The following is a 17694-nucleotide window of genomic DNA, read 5'->3' as shown; positions in this document are numbered from 1 at the left end:
AAACTATAAAACACTGAGGGAAATTAAAGTTCTAAAAAAATGGATGGATATACCATGTTCATAGTTTGGAAGACTAATATAAAAATAATTCTCTCTAAATTGACCTATAAATTCAAAGCAAACCCAGTCAAAATTCCACTAGGTTTCTTTCATTCTTGGTGGAAACTCAGAGGTAGATTCTAGAATGTATATGGAAATGCAAAAAAAAAAAAAAAAAAAAAGCAACAGCCATTGTGATGAAATACTAAGGACGAACATTGCCAAATAAATTTGTTTATAACATTATAATGATTAAGACAATAAAATACCACATAAGACAAAGTAACCAAGGGAACATCAGAAACAAACTCACAGAAATACAGTCACTTCATTTACAACAAAGGTGACATTAGAAAATAGTGGAGAAAGTATGGTCTTCTCTAAAACTGGTGTTAAATAGTAACATGAAAAAAAAATTTTTGACCCCTACCTCACCCCATGCCCAAAAATAAATTGCCAATGGATCATAGATCTAACTAAGAAAAGTTAAACAGAAAAATTTTAGGGAGTGCCTGGGTGGCTCAGTTGGTTGAGAGTCCGACTTCGGCTCAGGTCATGATCTCACAGTTAGTGGGTTCGAGCCCCGCGTTGGGCTCTGTGCTGACAGCTCAGAGCCTGGAGCCTTGGTTTCAGATTCTGTATTTCCCTCTCTCTCTGCCCCTCCCCTGCTCATGTTCTGTCTGTCTCTGTCTCTCAACAATAAATAAAAGTTAAAAAAAAAAATTTTTTTTTTTAATTTTTAGGAACAAAACCCATAAAATCCCTTTGTAACTTTGCAGTAGGCAAAGGTTTCTTAAACAGAACATAAAAAGTACTAATCATAAGGGGGAAAATTAGTAAACTGTACTGCACTAAAATTAAGAACTTTTTCATCTAAGGACACTATTGGAAGAGTGAAAAGGTAAATCACAAATTGGAAGATTTATGCAACATATACCCTCCTCTATAGAGAAAAGTATAAAGATATACTAAAAATTATCAAATAAGACCTAAACAAATGGAGGGATCCATCACAGTCATGGATGAAAAGACTGAATTTCTTTAATATGCCAATTCTCCTCCAATATATATGTAACTTGATAATGGATTAATAGTCTGAATAAAGAGTTTTTAAAAATCAGTGATAGAAAAAATATCAATAAATAGCAATTCACAGAAGAAAAAAAATGAATGACCAATAAATTAATATCAAACAGGGAAATGCGAATTTTGTTACTGAGATATACTTTTAAACTACTGCAATACTAAAAATTTAGAAGTCTAACAATACCAAATACTAGAGGGACAACTCACACACTTCTGGTGGGTATCTTAAATTGATATAATCATGTTGAAGAGCAATCTGGATATATCTATTCAAGGTGAATATATACATAGCACATTAAATAGCAATTCTACTACTAGGTTCAGGCCATTAGAGAAATGTTCAAATATGTGCACAAGAATATTCACTACAACATTGCTTTTAATGCTAAGAAACTGGAAATAGCAGTTGAGACAGCAGAATAGAGAAATTATAGAATGATTCATGTAATGAAATACTATTTAGCTTGAAAACAAATGACAGAGTTTTGGATCAACAGGGATCATCTCAAAACCACGATATGTCTGGAAAAAAGCAAGTTACAAAAGAATACACGATACTATTTATATTAAACTTAAAAAGTGAAACAAAAGTTCAAATATATGTGTAATGTGTATGTATGGCAAAAGACACACACACACACACACACACACACACACACAGCAAAATATGCATGACGAAGAAAAACATCAAAAGTTACCTTAAGGAAAAGAGGGAGGAGAATAGAATTGGGGATGGATATGTAAGGGCTTCAAAATTCTCCTTGAAGTATTGTCTCAAGGACAAGAAATAGTTCAAAAGCAAAAATGGCCCAAAAAACTAAGATTTAACAAAGCTGGATGATAGGAACTCATACTTTCTGTATGCTAGAACCATTTCATAATTAAGGGTAGGGAAAAAAAAGGCATTAAAAAAATGGAAGTTAAATTAATAATGATAGTGTTTTTGGATTTTTTCTTTTCTAAACTGTCTTTAATGGACATGTGTTAATTTCATAACAAAAAAAACATGATAAATGTAGAGAAAAGGAAAGAAGGCTAATAAGACTAATAAGAGTTAAAACACTGACATAAATAACTATTATTCAAATTAGAGGTGGCATAAAAGATACAGGTGAATAGATGAGGGAAAGAATATTCCATGTGAGGTATGTGTATACATATGGATAAATGTGTGCATGACTGGAATCAGAAAAGGCATAATGGAAGGAGGTATTTGAACCTGAAAAGAGAATATTTTCTAGTTTAAGAAAGTTATAAATGTATTCAAACATATAAAATTCAAGTGATACAGAAATACTCTCAACATATTAGTATGCTAGCCTTCCAGACCTTCCTCAAGGTATATCTGCTTGCCTATTCCTTGAAGAAAATACAAACATACCCATGTGTTTCTTAATAGTATACCTACCTATTTGTATGTGTGTATAGGTACATGTGGGTATACACAGTTTAAATATTTTTAAAGAGCAATCTGCCATCAAATATAGTGTGGGCATGTACATACATATATAAAATTAATTTAACCTTAAACAAAAACATTGTCATGCAACTTAATTTCTAAAAATTATCCTTTGGGGCAGCTGGGTGGCTCAGTCAATTAAGCGTCTGATTCTTGATTACAGCTCAGGTCATGATGTCATGGTTATGGGACTGAGTCCCACATCAGGTTCTATGCTGGGCATGGAACCTGCTTAGAATCCTCATTCTCCCTCTCCCTTTGTTCCTCCCCCGGTTCTCCCATGTACACGCATATATTCTCTCAAAAAAGAAAAAAGAAAATAAAAAATTATCCTTCTATGTCAGTGCACACAGATCTACCTCATTTCTTTTGGAATGACTGTTATATTGCATACACTTGATATATCAGAATGTATTTCTCTGTGACACATTATTATAAATAATGCTGAGCAGGTACCCTTGTACAAATGGGTCATTATTTCTGTAAAGAAAAAAACTATCTAAAAGGGAAATTCAATGGTACCTGGGTGGCTCAGTCTGTTGAGCATCTGACTTCAGTTCAAGTCATGATCTCATGGGTCTGTGGGTTCAAGCCCCACATCAGGCTCTGGGCTGACAGCTCAGAGCCAGGAGCCTGCTTCAGATTGTGTCTCCCTCTCTCTTTGTCCCTCCCCTGCTCACGTGCACTCTCTCTCTCTCAAAAATGAATAATCAATAAAAAAAAGAAAAAAGAAATGCATTGGCAAACCGCCCTCCAGAAAGGTCTTACCAATTCCACTTATACCAAAGTGCACGAGAGCATGCCATTCTCTACCATTCTGGCCAACGTTGGGTATAATAAACCTTCACATATTTTTGCCACTCTGATACATATAAATAGTTTATTATTTTAATTTCATTTACTTGATCAGTAGTGAGGGCACACAGAATATTTGGACATCAGAAACTGGGGGGGGCGGGTAGGTGAAGTAACTATGATTGCAGACAGAGGTCTGAAGACAAACGAACACCAGCAAGTGATTTAATTTGGTTAAAATACCATGAATTAAGATCATTTGAGGTTGACGATGGCTTTGTGAAAGGCAAATACCAACTTAAGTATACAACTAGTGTTCTTTCTTCAGGTTATGAGATTATCCTGAAGATTTTTTTTAGTAGCAGTGACATGATCAGATACCATGCTTCAGAAAAGTAGTTTGGGAAAAATGCATAAACTTTCTGGGGGGTGGGAGGGAATCAGCAGGGAGGAGATTTCACTGGCTACAACTCAGGCCAGAGTTCAGATAAGAACATAAACTAGAGCACAAGAATTAGGAATGGAGAAGTGATACATCAGAAATGTATTATTTATAGAGGCCAAATCAAGAAAACGGGGAAAGTATTATATAATAGAGGGATCAATCACATACGTGGTTGAAGAAAAAGTGCTTCCCAACCAACCTGATACTAACCCTTTAGAAAGAAGGGGCACCTGGGTGGCTCAGTCAGTTAAGCGTCTGACTTTGGTCAGTTCAAGCCCCACGTTGGGCTCTGTGCCGACAGTTCAGAGCCTGGAGCCTGCTTCAGATTCTGTGTCTCCCTCTCTCTCTACCCCTCCCCCACTCATGCTCGCTCGTGCTCTCTCAAAAAATGAGTATTAAAAAAAAATTAGAAAGAACTGTAAACAAATGTCCACAAAAATAATAAAATGGAAGAAAAATATAAATTCTATTAATGAATTGTCTCAATAACTGAAATTAAAATAAGGAATTACATTTCTTGGGTACCTGAGAGATCACTGCTTTCGATTCGACGGAGATCAGAATCTGCCCAAAAGAGCTTGCCCAATCTGCTATCAAGGGCTAATGCAATTGGTTTACTTAGGCCACTGAAAAAGAGGACCTCCCGTTCTGTTCCATCCAAAGCAGCCCGTTCAATTTTGGGAGACCTTTCCTGAAGATTGGTAAAATACATATACCTGAAGAGAAAGGAGGAAACAGTAAGTTTATCAAAGTAAGAAACCATACAAAATGAGACTATTCTTAAAGATATAAGGAGTAGAATATTTTAAAATCTTATTTTTAAATGTTGTAGAATGTGTTATTTTTAAGGCCATGGGATACTTTTATTACTTTTGATAACAGTAACACAGAGTATACAGAACTTCTTGGGGAGCTAATTTTCATGAATTAATAAAATGAAATGATAGACACAGGCACACCTATGCTTTTGGAATATTACAATACAGAAATAAAAGAACAGTGATCAGAGAGACCTGGACTCAAAATTTTAAATTCCTTCTCCAATTAGTCTATTTCATAACTAAAAATAAGTCATATATGAGTTATTTCTTATATTTAAATTCTGAAGTTCATCTCTTTCCAGTAACTCTTTTGAAGTAAGCTACTTCCCCTGAATTCCTTATCATTCATTCAGATGCAAAAAAGTACTATTTTACCAAATGTAAAGCTCTGTATTGAATGACAGAAAACATTAGTTCTTGTCATAAAGGAACCTAAAGTCTAGGAGAAAATATAACACCAAAAACACAATTAAGTCTGAGGTAGAGTTCTAAGCATAACTAGAGAGACAGAGATACAGAGTGCTGGGTATTTGGGAAAGGGGAAAACCACGCCAGGCTGGGGTGGGCTAGCTCAAGGAAAACTTCACTGCAGTTCAGTCTTGGGAGGTATGGGCAGAAATTAGAACTAAAGCAATAGTGACAAAGGAAAGAAATTCTAGGCAGGAAAGTCAGGGAAAGCAAAAATACAAGAAAACGCAGGGGCAGGTAGATAGAGCATATCGAGTTTTTTCACTGAAGCACAGTACATTAAAGGTAAATAACTAATGAGCTGAAAAGGAAGGCTGATGAGGATCTCACATGCCAAGATATCTGAAAGCAACTTGAGTAGCATACCCTTTCTCTGGGTTTACCACAATGGCTCGAGGTCGGTCTTGCTCGCCTTTTAATACCACTCCAATTGATCTCCCATCTAATCTTGTTACGTTAATGACATTGGTGGCCTCACAAGTCCAGTAAATGTAGCGGCTATAAATATCAATGCTGAGGTCATAGGGTTGTATTTCCAGGTTCTGATTTGGAACTGAGCTCACAACCACAGTAAAACCCTAGGGAAAGAAAAAGACACACACATAGAAAATTAGGCTCCAAGCCAGAGAGCCCTGAAGTGATCGCTCACAAAGCTTACACTTACATGGTACAAACCTGAGAAGGAACTCTCAAGTCTCACCAGACATTTCTTACTAACAGATTTTTTTTATGGGTAATGTGCTTCTTTTTTATCAGGCATTTTAAATGTTCCCTTTGGCTATTATGACATGTAGCAGAGGAGTGAGCTGAGGCCATATTAGTTGCTCTAGGAACCCGACAGTGCATTGATTGGAGTGGGAAGGTGGCAAGAGTCTCCTGTAAAGTGACTACAGCTTCAGCTAGAAACATCCCTACAAGTCCTCCAAAGCAGCGGTTCTCAACCAGGGGCATTTGGCACTGTGGGGAGACATTTCTGATTGCCACATCTATACGAGTACAACTAGCATCTAGTGGGTGGGGATGCTGTTAAACAGCTTACAATATACAGGTCATACCTCCACAACAAAAAGAATTATATAGCCTAAAAATGTCAATAGTGCTGAAGGTGTGAACCGCTTACAGAGACACAGCAATGAGGGCTAGAAACCACATCAACCAGTCATGTCCTTCTCCAATCCTCAAACCACCAAAAAAAAAAAAAAAAAAAAAAAAGTTTTTAACAAAGCAAAGCAATAGGGAGGTTCTGTTCTAATGTTCTATATGAATAAATTATATTTCATTTGCTTGGCAACGCTGAGATAATATATTCCTTAATGAGGCTATCTCATTTATCTGCTGTGTCCTTGACTGTATAATAACAGCTATAATTTCTATTATTTATCAGTCTGTTAGTCCTGGTCTATATAGTGTAAGGTGCATCTGTAATATACCACTATTGCTAGACCTCTCAATGATCCCTCAACAGCCCCTAAATACATGATCACCTCACCCTTAGTGACATACCAAAACTTAATCCAATCTCCCTAAATTCTAATATATTCAAAATTCAACATCACTGCTATAAGGAAGACAAATAATTATTCATAGTAATTCCCAGTCTAAAACTGTTTGGCCACAGAAAGAAAGTAAAGTAGTATGGATAACTGTGATATAAACCATGACTGGTATGTAAGCATAGATAAGATATTGATAATATTTTTATTCCCTCCTCTCCCTAGTCACCAAATAATAGCCCCCCCATCATTAAGTTAGTGATAACATATCCTTAGGTGTTTTCAATTTTACCAAGACTGTGTTATATGTTTCTTATCCTCTAAACCTTTTAAAAATAATTAATAATAATAGAACTGTTATTTACTGAGTCTATACATACTATGTAACAGATAATGGGCTATGTGCTTTACATTGTTTTCAGCTAAAAAGTTCCTAAGAATCTTAGTGAGTGACACAGATAGATCAAAACCAAGGTCTATTTAATTTCAAAGCTTCCAACACTCCATGTAAATGAAACCATAATGGAAAAAACTAAACAAACAGACATGAGTGGCAGTAACAAAGTCATTACCAACATACGAACTAAGTTTTCCTTATACAATTTTTATTCCAACAGCATTATCAAACAATTAGGATCTTTGATAATGATCAAAGATCATTAGGAGGAAAAAAAGCTGCTAGGTCCAGAATTTCACATTCTTCTCTCTCTCTGCACGTGCGCGCACGCATACACTCAAGAATTAAGTAAAAGAGGATGGTTAGTCCAACTACATAGTAAAAAAAACAGAATTTGAACCGAGCCCTGAATTACCTGGCTGCCATCTTCTTGTGCTTTTCGGATCATGTTTTGTCGTGAGTCAATCCAATAGAGTTGCTTGTCCAGTGGGTCATAGTCAATGGCCCGGACATTCCGAAGGCTGTGGATGGGAAGGATGATGTCAGGGCTCTGCTGTTCATCGATCACCATGCGGTTGATGGCACTCTTCTGACTGAAGAGTAGGAAAGTAGTTGGAGCTTAAAGAAAGAAAAGAGCAAATTTTAAACACAATTACTCTAAATCTTGTATCACTCAAAGATCTGATCAACCTGTTGTCTACATTTCATGCAAAACAGACACAGATGTTGAAGAGGTAAGACTGAGGACAAAACCGTCTGGAATGTCCCTAGAAACTCTCCTCAAGGTGACACTAATGAGCACTATGCTATCAAACCAGTTATGAATTTACCCAATGACATAGGGTATTATGTCATAACCCTAGCCTATTTTGTTCCATTTTGTTCACAGTGTCATAAAAGGAGACTTGATTTCAATAAAGCATTTGATAAAGATATTAAAATTCTCCTTGTGTGCCAAGTGAATAATCCTACTCTTCCATAAGCTATTCTGCGGGTGGCAGGAAACCTGGGTTTCCATAGGTCAAAGCAGAAATTCCAAGAAAGGTTTTAGTATCAGCTCTCTCATTGTCTACTCACTTGATCATAACTAAGTCACTGAACCTCTCTGGGTCAAAGTTTGCTCAACTCTAAAATAAGGTTACAGCTATTTTGTCCTGTTCATTGAGTTCCTGTAAGAATTTTACAACATATATGAAGATACTTCAAGAATTAAGGGTGCTGGGTGACTCAGTTGGTTAAGCCTCCTATTCTTGATTTTGGCTCAGGTCATGATTTCACAGTTCGTGAGTTTGAGTCCCGCATCGAGCTCTGCACTGTGAGTGTGGAGCCCACTTGGGATTCTCTCAGGGCGCCTGGGTGGCTCAGTTGGTTGAGAGTCTGGCTTAGGCTCGGGTCATGATCTCAGTTCCCGGGTTCAAGCCCTACATCAGGCTCTGTGTTGACAGCTCAGGGCCTGGAGCCTGGCTTTGGATTCTGTGTGTCTCCCTCTCTCTCTGACCTTCCCCCACATTCGCTCTGGCTCTCTCAAAAATAAACAAACATTAAAAGAAATGTAAGGGGGGGCGCCTGCGTGGCTCAGTCAGTTGGGCTTCCGACTTCAGTTCAGGTCATGATCTCGCGGTTCATGAGTTTGAGTCCCACAGGGGGCTCTGTGCTGACAGCTCAGAGCCTGGAGCCTGCTCCAGATTCTGTGTCTCCCTCTCTGTCTGCCCCTTTCCTGCTCACATTCTGTCTGTTTCTCTCTCAAAAATAAATAAACATTGGGGAGCCTGGGTGGCTCAATCAGTTGAGTGTTTGATTTCAGCTCAGGTCATGATCTCACAGTTCGTGGGTTCGAGCCCCACATCGGGTTCTGTGCTGACAGCTCGGAGCCTGAAGGCTGCTTCAGATTCTGTGTCTGCCTCTCTCCTTGCCTTTTCCCTGTTCATGCTCTCTCTCTCTCAAAAATAAACATTAAAACAAAATAATAAAAATAAATTTAAAAAATAAACATTAAAAAATGTAATAATGCATTATTGTCAATTATACCTCAATAAAAAAGTGTAAAGTATTATATAAATGTAAAGTAAAAATAACTACTGTTCATTATATCAGTAGTAGCAGTAATAAAGTTAGTATTAATAGAAATTAAATCCTCATGGATTGCAGTTACAGGTTTTATTTTGCATTGTGTGGATGATAATTGCAAGGAAAGCCAGTAAAAATGTCTCTCTCTCTCTTGCTCTCTTACACACACATGCACACACAAAACTAGTAATAACAAATGCTTTATACTCATTATCTCTATCTTCACAAAAAACCTTGTATTTATATTTTTACCAAAAAAATATATTAATCTGATATTAAGTTGATGTCCTAAATTTATGAAATGGGGAAATGCAACAGAGACTAACCCTCAGGACTAAGACACTGATTACTATGCAGGAAAACATCTAGAAAACAACAGCATTTGGGGCGCCTGGGTGGCTCAGTTGGTTAAGTGTCCAACTCTTGATAACAGCATAATGGCTCAGGTCATGATCTCATGGTTGAGATCAAGCTCCACTTGGGATTCTCTCTCTCCCGCTCTCTCTGCCCCTCCCCTGCATATTCTCTCACTTACAAAAAAAAAAAAAAAAAGAAAAAAGTAAAGAAACAGCATTTCACAGTGCTACCAACAACTTCAAAGTCTACTAAGTATTTTGAAAATCTTCATTAAACCATATATAAAGGGGCGCCTGGGTGGCTCAGTCGGTTAAGCGGCCGATTGGGCTCAGGTCATGATTTCGCGGTCCGTGAGTTCGAGCCCCGCGTCGGGCTCTGTGCTGACAGCTCAGAGCTTGGAGCCTGTTTCAGATTCTGTGTCTCCCTCTCTCTGACCCTCCCCCGTTCATGCTCTGTCTTTCTCTGTCTCAAAAATAAATAAACGTTAAAAAAATTAAAAAAAAAAAAAAACGTATATAAAAATTCCACAATTATACTCCAGTCTCTTGGTATTCAGTCATCACCTAAATCCAGTAGAATTTTGTGCTTTTCGTGGACATAAACATAAATGGCCAATCTAGAAGTCCTTGCTTAGGAGGACCTAAGCCCCATTCTTCACGATTCCATCAAGTGTGGTTCCCTGGTTTACTTTACATTTATACCCAAAAGTACATTGGCTTAATTTGAGTTTCCCAAAGAAACTCATTGCTACTCATAAAGAAACCTGGTATTTACAACACTGAAATTCTTTTTTTTTTTTTTTTTTTTTTTTAATGAAACATAGTTGACACACAATGCTACATTCACAACACTGAAATTCTGAAATTCTGCTTTGTGTAAATTCTTCACCAGCTAGAAGCCCATACCTAGCTTGGAAGATTTAGAAAGTCTCCCACTGGAACCCTCCATTATCTGGAGTCAACTCCATCACATACTGACTTAACAACTTTTAGCAATTTTAGTAGAACACATACACTAGGTAGTAAAAATATATGTCACAACAAGGTAGCTTTTTTTTTTTTTTAAGAATTATTTTTTGGCAGTACTGCTTTCTTGTAACTGAAGAAAAAAGGGGTGGGAGGGGGGCTCTAAACTCTTAAGTTTCTGACAGAATAATCACCACTTATACTAAGACATACAATGAAGCTTAGACTCCAGAGTTTTAGTTGCCAACTTTTCCTGCCTGGGAAACAATCAAGTATATATTTGGCCCCTACCATGTTTTACTGGGCACTTGCTTTTTTTTTGAGTCAAGTTTTAACCTTCAATTAGATTCTACAATTAGGTGTTTTAGAAACGTAGATTAAGACAAAGTCAAATATGGCTTCAAATAAATGCTTGTTTTGAAAAGTCTACATATGACATTAATGGAAGCTGATGTTGTCACTTATTTCAAGGAAGACTTGATTCTGTCATTCAGTGCTTAAAGTGATAAAGAATATGCAATTTTGTAAGCCCAAATCCAACCTAATTTATGTAACCTCTAACTCCCTCATCTCCTGCAGAATGGTACTTTGAGAAATTGTCATACAGACTGTCTGAGCTTTACATTGTCACAATGAAGACAGATGAGATGTTAAGTAGGAGGGAGGTTTTCAGCTCCTTTTGAAGGCACAATTGTTCACCTGCAGCTTAAAGGAAGGCCATGCTCTTGTGGAAGAACTTCATAAACTACAAGGCCAACAAGCCCATCACCTCTGACTGTGCCACTTGTGCCCTGTGCCAAGGGCATGAGTAGGGACCAAAGTCCAGTCCACACTTCATTAGCCAAGCCATGTACCTGTGTGGCTGCAAATGCTGAAAGGAAACCATTTTTTCCTGATTTGCACAAAGGTGCCATAGAGACCAACCACCTCAGTACTGAACAAGGGATTACACAATTTGGCTTCTTGTTTCCTCCCTGACTTGATCTCTTTATTCACTCTAATCCAGTGACACTGGCCCCCTCGGTGTTCCTCTAATATGCCAGACATGCTTCTTCCTAAGACCTCTGCATTTGCTGTCTCTTTTGCTTAATAGGTCTTCTCCCAGATATCCACATAACTCATTTCCTCACCTCCTTCCATTCTTGACATAATGTCACCTTATCAGTAAGGAGTTCTCTGATCAGTGTATTTAATATTGCAATTCTCCTCCTCACCCTTTCTTGCTCTTAATATTTCTCCAAAACATCTATCTCCATCTAACCCATGATATAGTTTACTTATTTGGTTCACTATCTGTCCCACTGGAATATAATCTCCATGGGGGCAGAGACTGATGTCTATTTCATTCACTGCTACATTTTCCACTGGCTCAAATAATGCCCAGTATGTAGCAGACATTCAATATATATTCATTGGAAGAAGAAATGAATAAACACATGAAGAAACAAGCATTAGATCACAATAACTAAGGGGCAGCCCTGTAGCCACAATTTTGAAAGAAAATAAAATTATTTCAGATAATTGGGAAGGAAAACAAACAAACATTTATTTAGGACCTCCAACATGTCACTCATCATTCTAGATAGTAATCCCCAAAATTATCATCTCCATTTTTAGGTAAGCAAACTCAGAAAGGTTAAGTATTTTCCCAAGGTCACAAAGCTGATAAGTGGAAGAGTATATGTATCTTTCTAAGTCCTCCCCTGCTTCTTCATTCTTTTATTTTACAATGATTTCTTGAATCATTACTACTCACCAAGCATTGTTCTAGGCACCTAAGATCCGTGAAAAAAACAAAACAAAAGAAAAACACTGCTTCAGGGAGCTTATGTTCCAATAAACAGACAATAAAAGCAATTAACATAATTAAGAAGTTATAGTATATAAATATTAGAGTACATAAATTACATACGGTAACAAAGAATGATAAATGTTACAGGAAAAAGAAAAAGTACAGGTAAGCAGCACTGGCAATGCTAAATAGGGTGGAAGGATGATTTGCCATTTTAAAAGGGTAGATCAAGTCTCACTGTGTAGGTCACAATTAAGCAAAGACTCAGAGATGAAGTATATCCATGTAAATATTTGCAGGAAAAACATTCCAAAAGGTGATAAGCAGCACAATAATCCTGAGGTGGGAGTAACTGGCATATTTGAAAACAACGAGGTTAGGGTAGCTGTGTCATGAAGAGAGCAAGGGGAGAACAGTGAAAGCCACGGTGAAAACAGTGAAAGCCAGGAGAAGCAAAGGGGGAGGGATGCAAAGTGAGGGGTACGGATCATGTAGGAACTTGTAGCCCATTATAACAACTAGGTTTTTACTCTGTGTGAAATGGGGAGCCATTGTAAGGTTTTGAGAAGAGAAACAGCATGATCTGATTTAGCTTTTGAAACACAGGTCAAACATGAAAAGATGCTCAACATCATTCACCATCAGGGAAATACAAATCGAAACCACAAATGAGATACCACCTCACACCTGTCAGAATGGCTAAAATTAACAACACAAGAAACAACAGGTGTTGGCAAGGATGCAGAGAAAGGGGAACCCTCCCACACTGTTGGCGGGAATGCAAACTGGCACAGCCACTCTGGAAAACAGTATGGAGGTTCCTCAAAAGTTAAAAATAGAACTACTTTACGATCTAGCAATTGCACTATTAGCTATTTACCCAAAGGATACAAAAGTACGGATTCAAAGGGGCACACATGTCCCAATGGTTATAGCATTATATCAGCAACAGCCAAACTGTGGAAAGAGCCCAAATGTCCACTGACTGATGAATGGATAAAGAAGATGTAGTATATATACAATGGAATATTACTCAGCCATCAAAGAGAATGAAATCTTGCCATTTGCAACAATGTGGGTGGAGCTACAGTGTATTATGCTAAGCAAAATAAGTCAGTTAGAGAAAGACAAACATCATATGATTTCATCCATATGTGGAATTTAAGAAAGAAAACAGATGAACATATGGGAGTGGGGAATAAAAAGAAAAAAGAGAGGTAAACAAACCATATCTTAAAGATAAAGAACTGAGAATTGATAGAGGGATGTGGGTGGGGATTGGGCTAGATGGGTGATGGGTATTAGATAGGGCACTTGTTATGATGAACATTGGGTGTTATATGTAAGTGATCAATCACTGAATTCTACTCCTGAAACCACTATTGCACTGTGTGTTAACTAACTAGAATTTAAATAAAAATCTGAAAAATAAATAAATAAATAAATAAATATATACATACATGAAACACAGGTCAAGGAGTAAATTGCCCACAATGTTGGAAAAGTATCTAAAGGCAAGCACTTTGTGATAAATTTCTCTCATAATCTGCCTTGGATTCTAATATATCTCTACACAAATATTAAATGGTACTAATTATAAAAAGAGGACACAACAGGGGCACCTGGGTGGCTCAGCTGGTTAAACACCTGATTCTTGAATGTGGCTCAAGTCATGATCTCAGTTTGTGGGTTTGAGCCCCACATCAGGCTCTCCTCTAGCAGCACAGAGCTGCTTTAGATTATCTCTCTGCCTCTCCTCCACTTGTACTCTCTCTCTCTCTCTCAAAAATAAGTAAACTTAAAAAAAAAAAAAAAGTACACAATAGAAAGCCACTTGAAGCACTGTTGATCTATCTCCAAAAGGCAGCCAAAGACAGATATGGGGACTCTCGGCACTGATTCCTCAGGCCTTCACTCAGCAACTAATAAGCACAAATATAAGCAGTAAAAACAATAATGATCTCAAAGGGTCTTTCCATATTCCCCTTGGTTCCATTCTCCATTGGTCATTACTCCTATTTTTTTCCTTCCATTCAACGTCAAACTTCTTGAAAAAGACAACTACCCCTCTCTCCCTTTCTCCATTCACATTCTGACCAACTCTAATCTTTAACCATTATTTCCCTGCAACTAATCTCTTTAGGGTTACTAATCACCACCTTCTTCAAAAATCCAGTGGACATTATTTTAGGGTTCACCTAACTCAGCCTGTCAGCAGCATACAGCACAGTTCTCTGTTTTGGAATAATCTTGTTTCTGGTGCCGCCATTCTCTCCTGTTTTTCCTTTTCCCTCTCTGGATGCTACTCTTCAGTGTCCACTGCAAGCTCTCCCTCCTCAGACAGAATTCCTTAGGTTACCAGACCCCTTCCTTTCTAACAGGAGCTGGCAAACTGCAGCCCACAGCTAGATCTTGCCCTGCTGTCTGTTTTAGAATAGTTTATTGGAATTCAGACACATTTTAAAAATGTCTTGTCCATGGCTTTCATGCTACAGTAGACAGAGTTGAACAGGTATGAGAAACTGTATGACTCACAAAGCCTAAGTGTTTACTCCCTGGCCCTGTACAGAAAGTTTGAGAACTCTAGCTCCATACCCTCTCCCTAAGTAATCTTACCCATTTTAATACGTGCTGGCAATTCCAAAATCTATTTATCTTCAACCTCATGTCTCCCCTCTTCTATCTATCTATTAAATGTATCTATGTCAATGTCCCATGGGGAAATCGATATAAACATGCCTAAAATTAAACTTCTCACTCTAGTCTTCTCATCTCCTACCTACTTAACTACTCAAACCAAAAATCTAAAAGTCACCCTTGCCTCCTCTCTCTTCTTCTTCCTCACGTACAACCTACTGTTCTGTTCATTCTAGCTTCAAAATATACCTTCAATCCATCAGCTTCTGTCACCACTGCCACGTCTCTTACCACATCAGTCTGCCTGACCTCCCTGCTACCACAACTCTCTTCAAATCCATTCTACACAATAATCAAATCATGTTATACCTTAATTTTCACAGCAACCTTACATGGTAGTTAATATTATTATTCCCATTTTACAAATGAGAAGTTTAAAGCTTAAAAAATTTATGGAACTTTAGTAAAACTCAAAACTATTATGTGGCAAAGACTCCATGAAATCATTAAACTATAAACTTATATTCTTTCTTTTTCACAACTGAAGCCTTGTGTCACAACACACTGAATCCTTTCCTATGTGACTTCTTATACTTTCAGTCACAGAATAAAGTAATTTCAATAGTGAACTGAATAGTTAATAGCTATTATTATTATTATACACATCATTTAATATTTTATATTATTATGTTAAATTTAAACATTACGTTTATATATCATGTAGAATAATATATATTTATTTTATACGTTTTATGTTTTATATATTTTTGTATATTACATTATGTCATATATGTGACTAATTGAATAATTAATAGCTAATCCAATATCCTATAGCAGTTTTGTTACCATCCACCCTAGTGAACCATATCCTACACTTCTCTGACACGAATTTACCCTTTCCAGTCGAATTCTCTATTTGTTTATCATATCTAGCAATTTGTTCTTGTCTATCCATCAAGACATGGGCCGTCACATATACTTGAGTCCTAAACCAGGTTTCCCCAAGCCAACAATGTTTGTTACATATTATGTTTTGATGTCATTAGCACAGTGTATGTGTGGTTAATGTGTATTTAATATGTAATATGTACGGCTAATATTTAAATATCAGCAGATATTACAGCCAAGAAAAATCTGGATGAATGGAGAAGATCTGGTAATCCACTGGAATTAAGTAGTGACCACCCACAATGCTCAGAGCATGTGCTCTTTAGTTCCCCAGATATTTACAATTATTTTATACCCGGATAAATTTACATGAAAAATATGTATTTTCCACCTGGCCTCTTATTTGCTTAAATTTTTTATCTTTAGTCTATACTATGAACTTCAAAGGACAAGGAGGTTGTAGTTTGAAAACTTTCTGTTTTACTGCCTGTACTTCATAATAAATATAACACGAATAAGAAAAATATAAATTCTTAATAGCACGCATGTATGATAGTCTGTCTCACTGAAGCTATTGTGCACTAAATATTTAAATGCTCAAAAGTAAAAGACTTAATTTTTTCTGCAATACCAATTTTTCCATAACAGCAACTGGCTATCATCAAACAGTTAAGTTACAAAAACGTGCATTTTTCCATCTTTAGTCCTTCTCTTTTGTTAAATGATCAACTCTGAACTTCTACAACTTGTTAGCTCTAGAAAGAACATGAACTACAGTGTTTTCAAAATCCTGCTTTCTCCTCGAATTCTAGTTTGCACTGGGGGAGACACAGCTTACCACTACAAGTCCTGTTGTCGGCGTTAAGAGAGTAGTGGGCAGGGCATCCACAAACAAAACCCCCAACTGGCACAGCCAAGCAGAGGTGGGAGCAGTGCCCATTGCTGGAAGCACACTCATTCCACCCTGCCTGCCGAGAGGAGTGAAAGACGAGGATGTCCATCACATAATCCAAATGGCCCTGGATGATGGTGCGGTTTTGGCCACTGGTTTTGTTGGCACGTTCAATGCTGCGCCGGCTCCAGTCTGTCCAGTAGATGTAATCTTGGTACTGAGTTAAGCCAAAAGGATGAGGCAAGTCATCTGCTATAACTTCCCGGTTGAGTCCTGTTTTCAGAAAGGCAGTAGACGGGAAAAGCAGAGGCATGAAACATGTGAGAGTAGAAGAACCTTATTGGCCAAAAGAAAGAAAGTTGTAACATATAAAATATTACAGTTGTAAGCAATTTAAGATAGAACAATTTATTTAACAGCAATTTTAAAACCAGACCAGTCCTCTGAAATCAATCCATCTGCAGTCTGACCCCATGCCTCAAACTTATATTCTTGCTATAAATCACTGAGTTTGTTTAAACTCCAAGTGGTCTGTTTTGACTGCAGTTTTATTTTCTCTCCATAAGGGTCTGTAAGTTGAACTTTTAGTCTTCCTTCCATAAAAAGATGGAAATGCATATACTGTACTTTACTAGTACAAAAAGTCACTTCAGGAATATCTAGGGAGTTACAAATTCCACTACAAGCCCAATAATAATGAAATTTCCACAAAATAAAGAGATGTGAATCCAAGAACCTGGCCCACTATTAATAATAATAAACAGGATACAATGTCAGAGCACCTAGACATTCATAGGAAGTTCTGTCAATAGTATCTAACCAATGGTAAACAGCAGTCACGGATTTTTGTATAGAAAGAATAACATACTGTCTGGATTAAAAAAAAAAAAAGAAGTACACCTTACCAAGCATATTTGAAGATTCTATTAAGTTGGTGTCCAGGTCTGTCCAATAAAGCCTCCTTTTAGCATAATCAATAGTTAGGCCATTTGCCCGTCCCACATTTGGAACTAACGTAGTACGTTCACTTCCATCCATGGCAGCTCTGTCTATCTTAGGTTTTCCACCCCATTCAGTCCAATACATAAATCTA

The 17694-nt window shown here is 37.3% G+C and overlaps 1 protein-coding gene across 2 annotated transcripts in view; it reads right to left on the bottom strand.

The window, feature by feature from the left end:
- LRP6 (LDL receptor related protein 6) overlaps positions 1-17694 on the bottom strand; it is a 177932-nt gene that overhangs the window by 27769 nt on the left and 132469 nt on the right. For both annotated transcript variants that reach the window (XR_008419569.1, XM_053895297.1), the window contains exons 11-15: positions 17507-17691; positions 16548-16874; positions 7419-7621; positions 5480-5691; positions 4350-4540 (exon numbers count right to left, since the gene is read on the bottom strand). Coding sequence is in view for 1 of the 2 variants with exons in the window: in XM_053895297.1 (XP_053751272.1) it covers positions 4350-4540; positions 5480-5691; positions 7419-7621; positions 16548-16874; positions 17507-17691 (1118 nt within the window). In the remaining variant the exon portion in view is untranslated. The remainder of the gene's footprint in view (positions 1-4349; positions 4541-5479; positions 5692-7418; positions 7622-16547; positions 16875-17506; positions 17692-17694) is intronic.

The sequence above is a fragment of the Panthera pardus genome, unplaced genomic scaffold (genome assembly GCF_024362965.1).
Source record: "Panthera pardus isolate Hobbes unplaced genomic scaffold, ASM2436296v1 HiC_scaffold_6, whole genome shotgun sequence".
NCBI classification, from domain to species: Eukaryota; Metazoa; Chordata; class Mammalia; order Carnivora; family Felidae; genus Panthera; species Panthera pardus.
The sequence above is the reverse complement of the archived record's forward strand: the minus strand, read 5'-3'. Positions and strand labels throughout refer to the sequence as shown.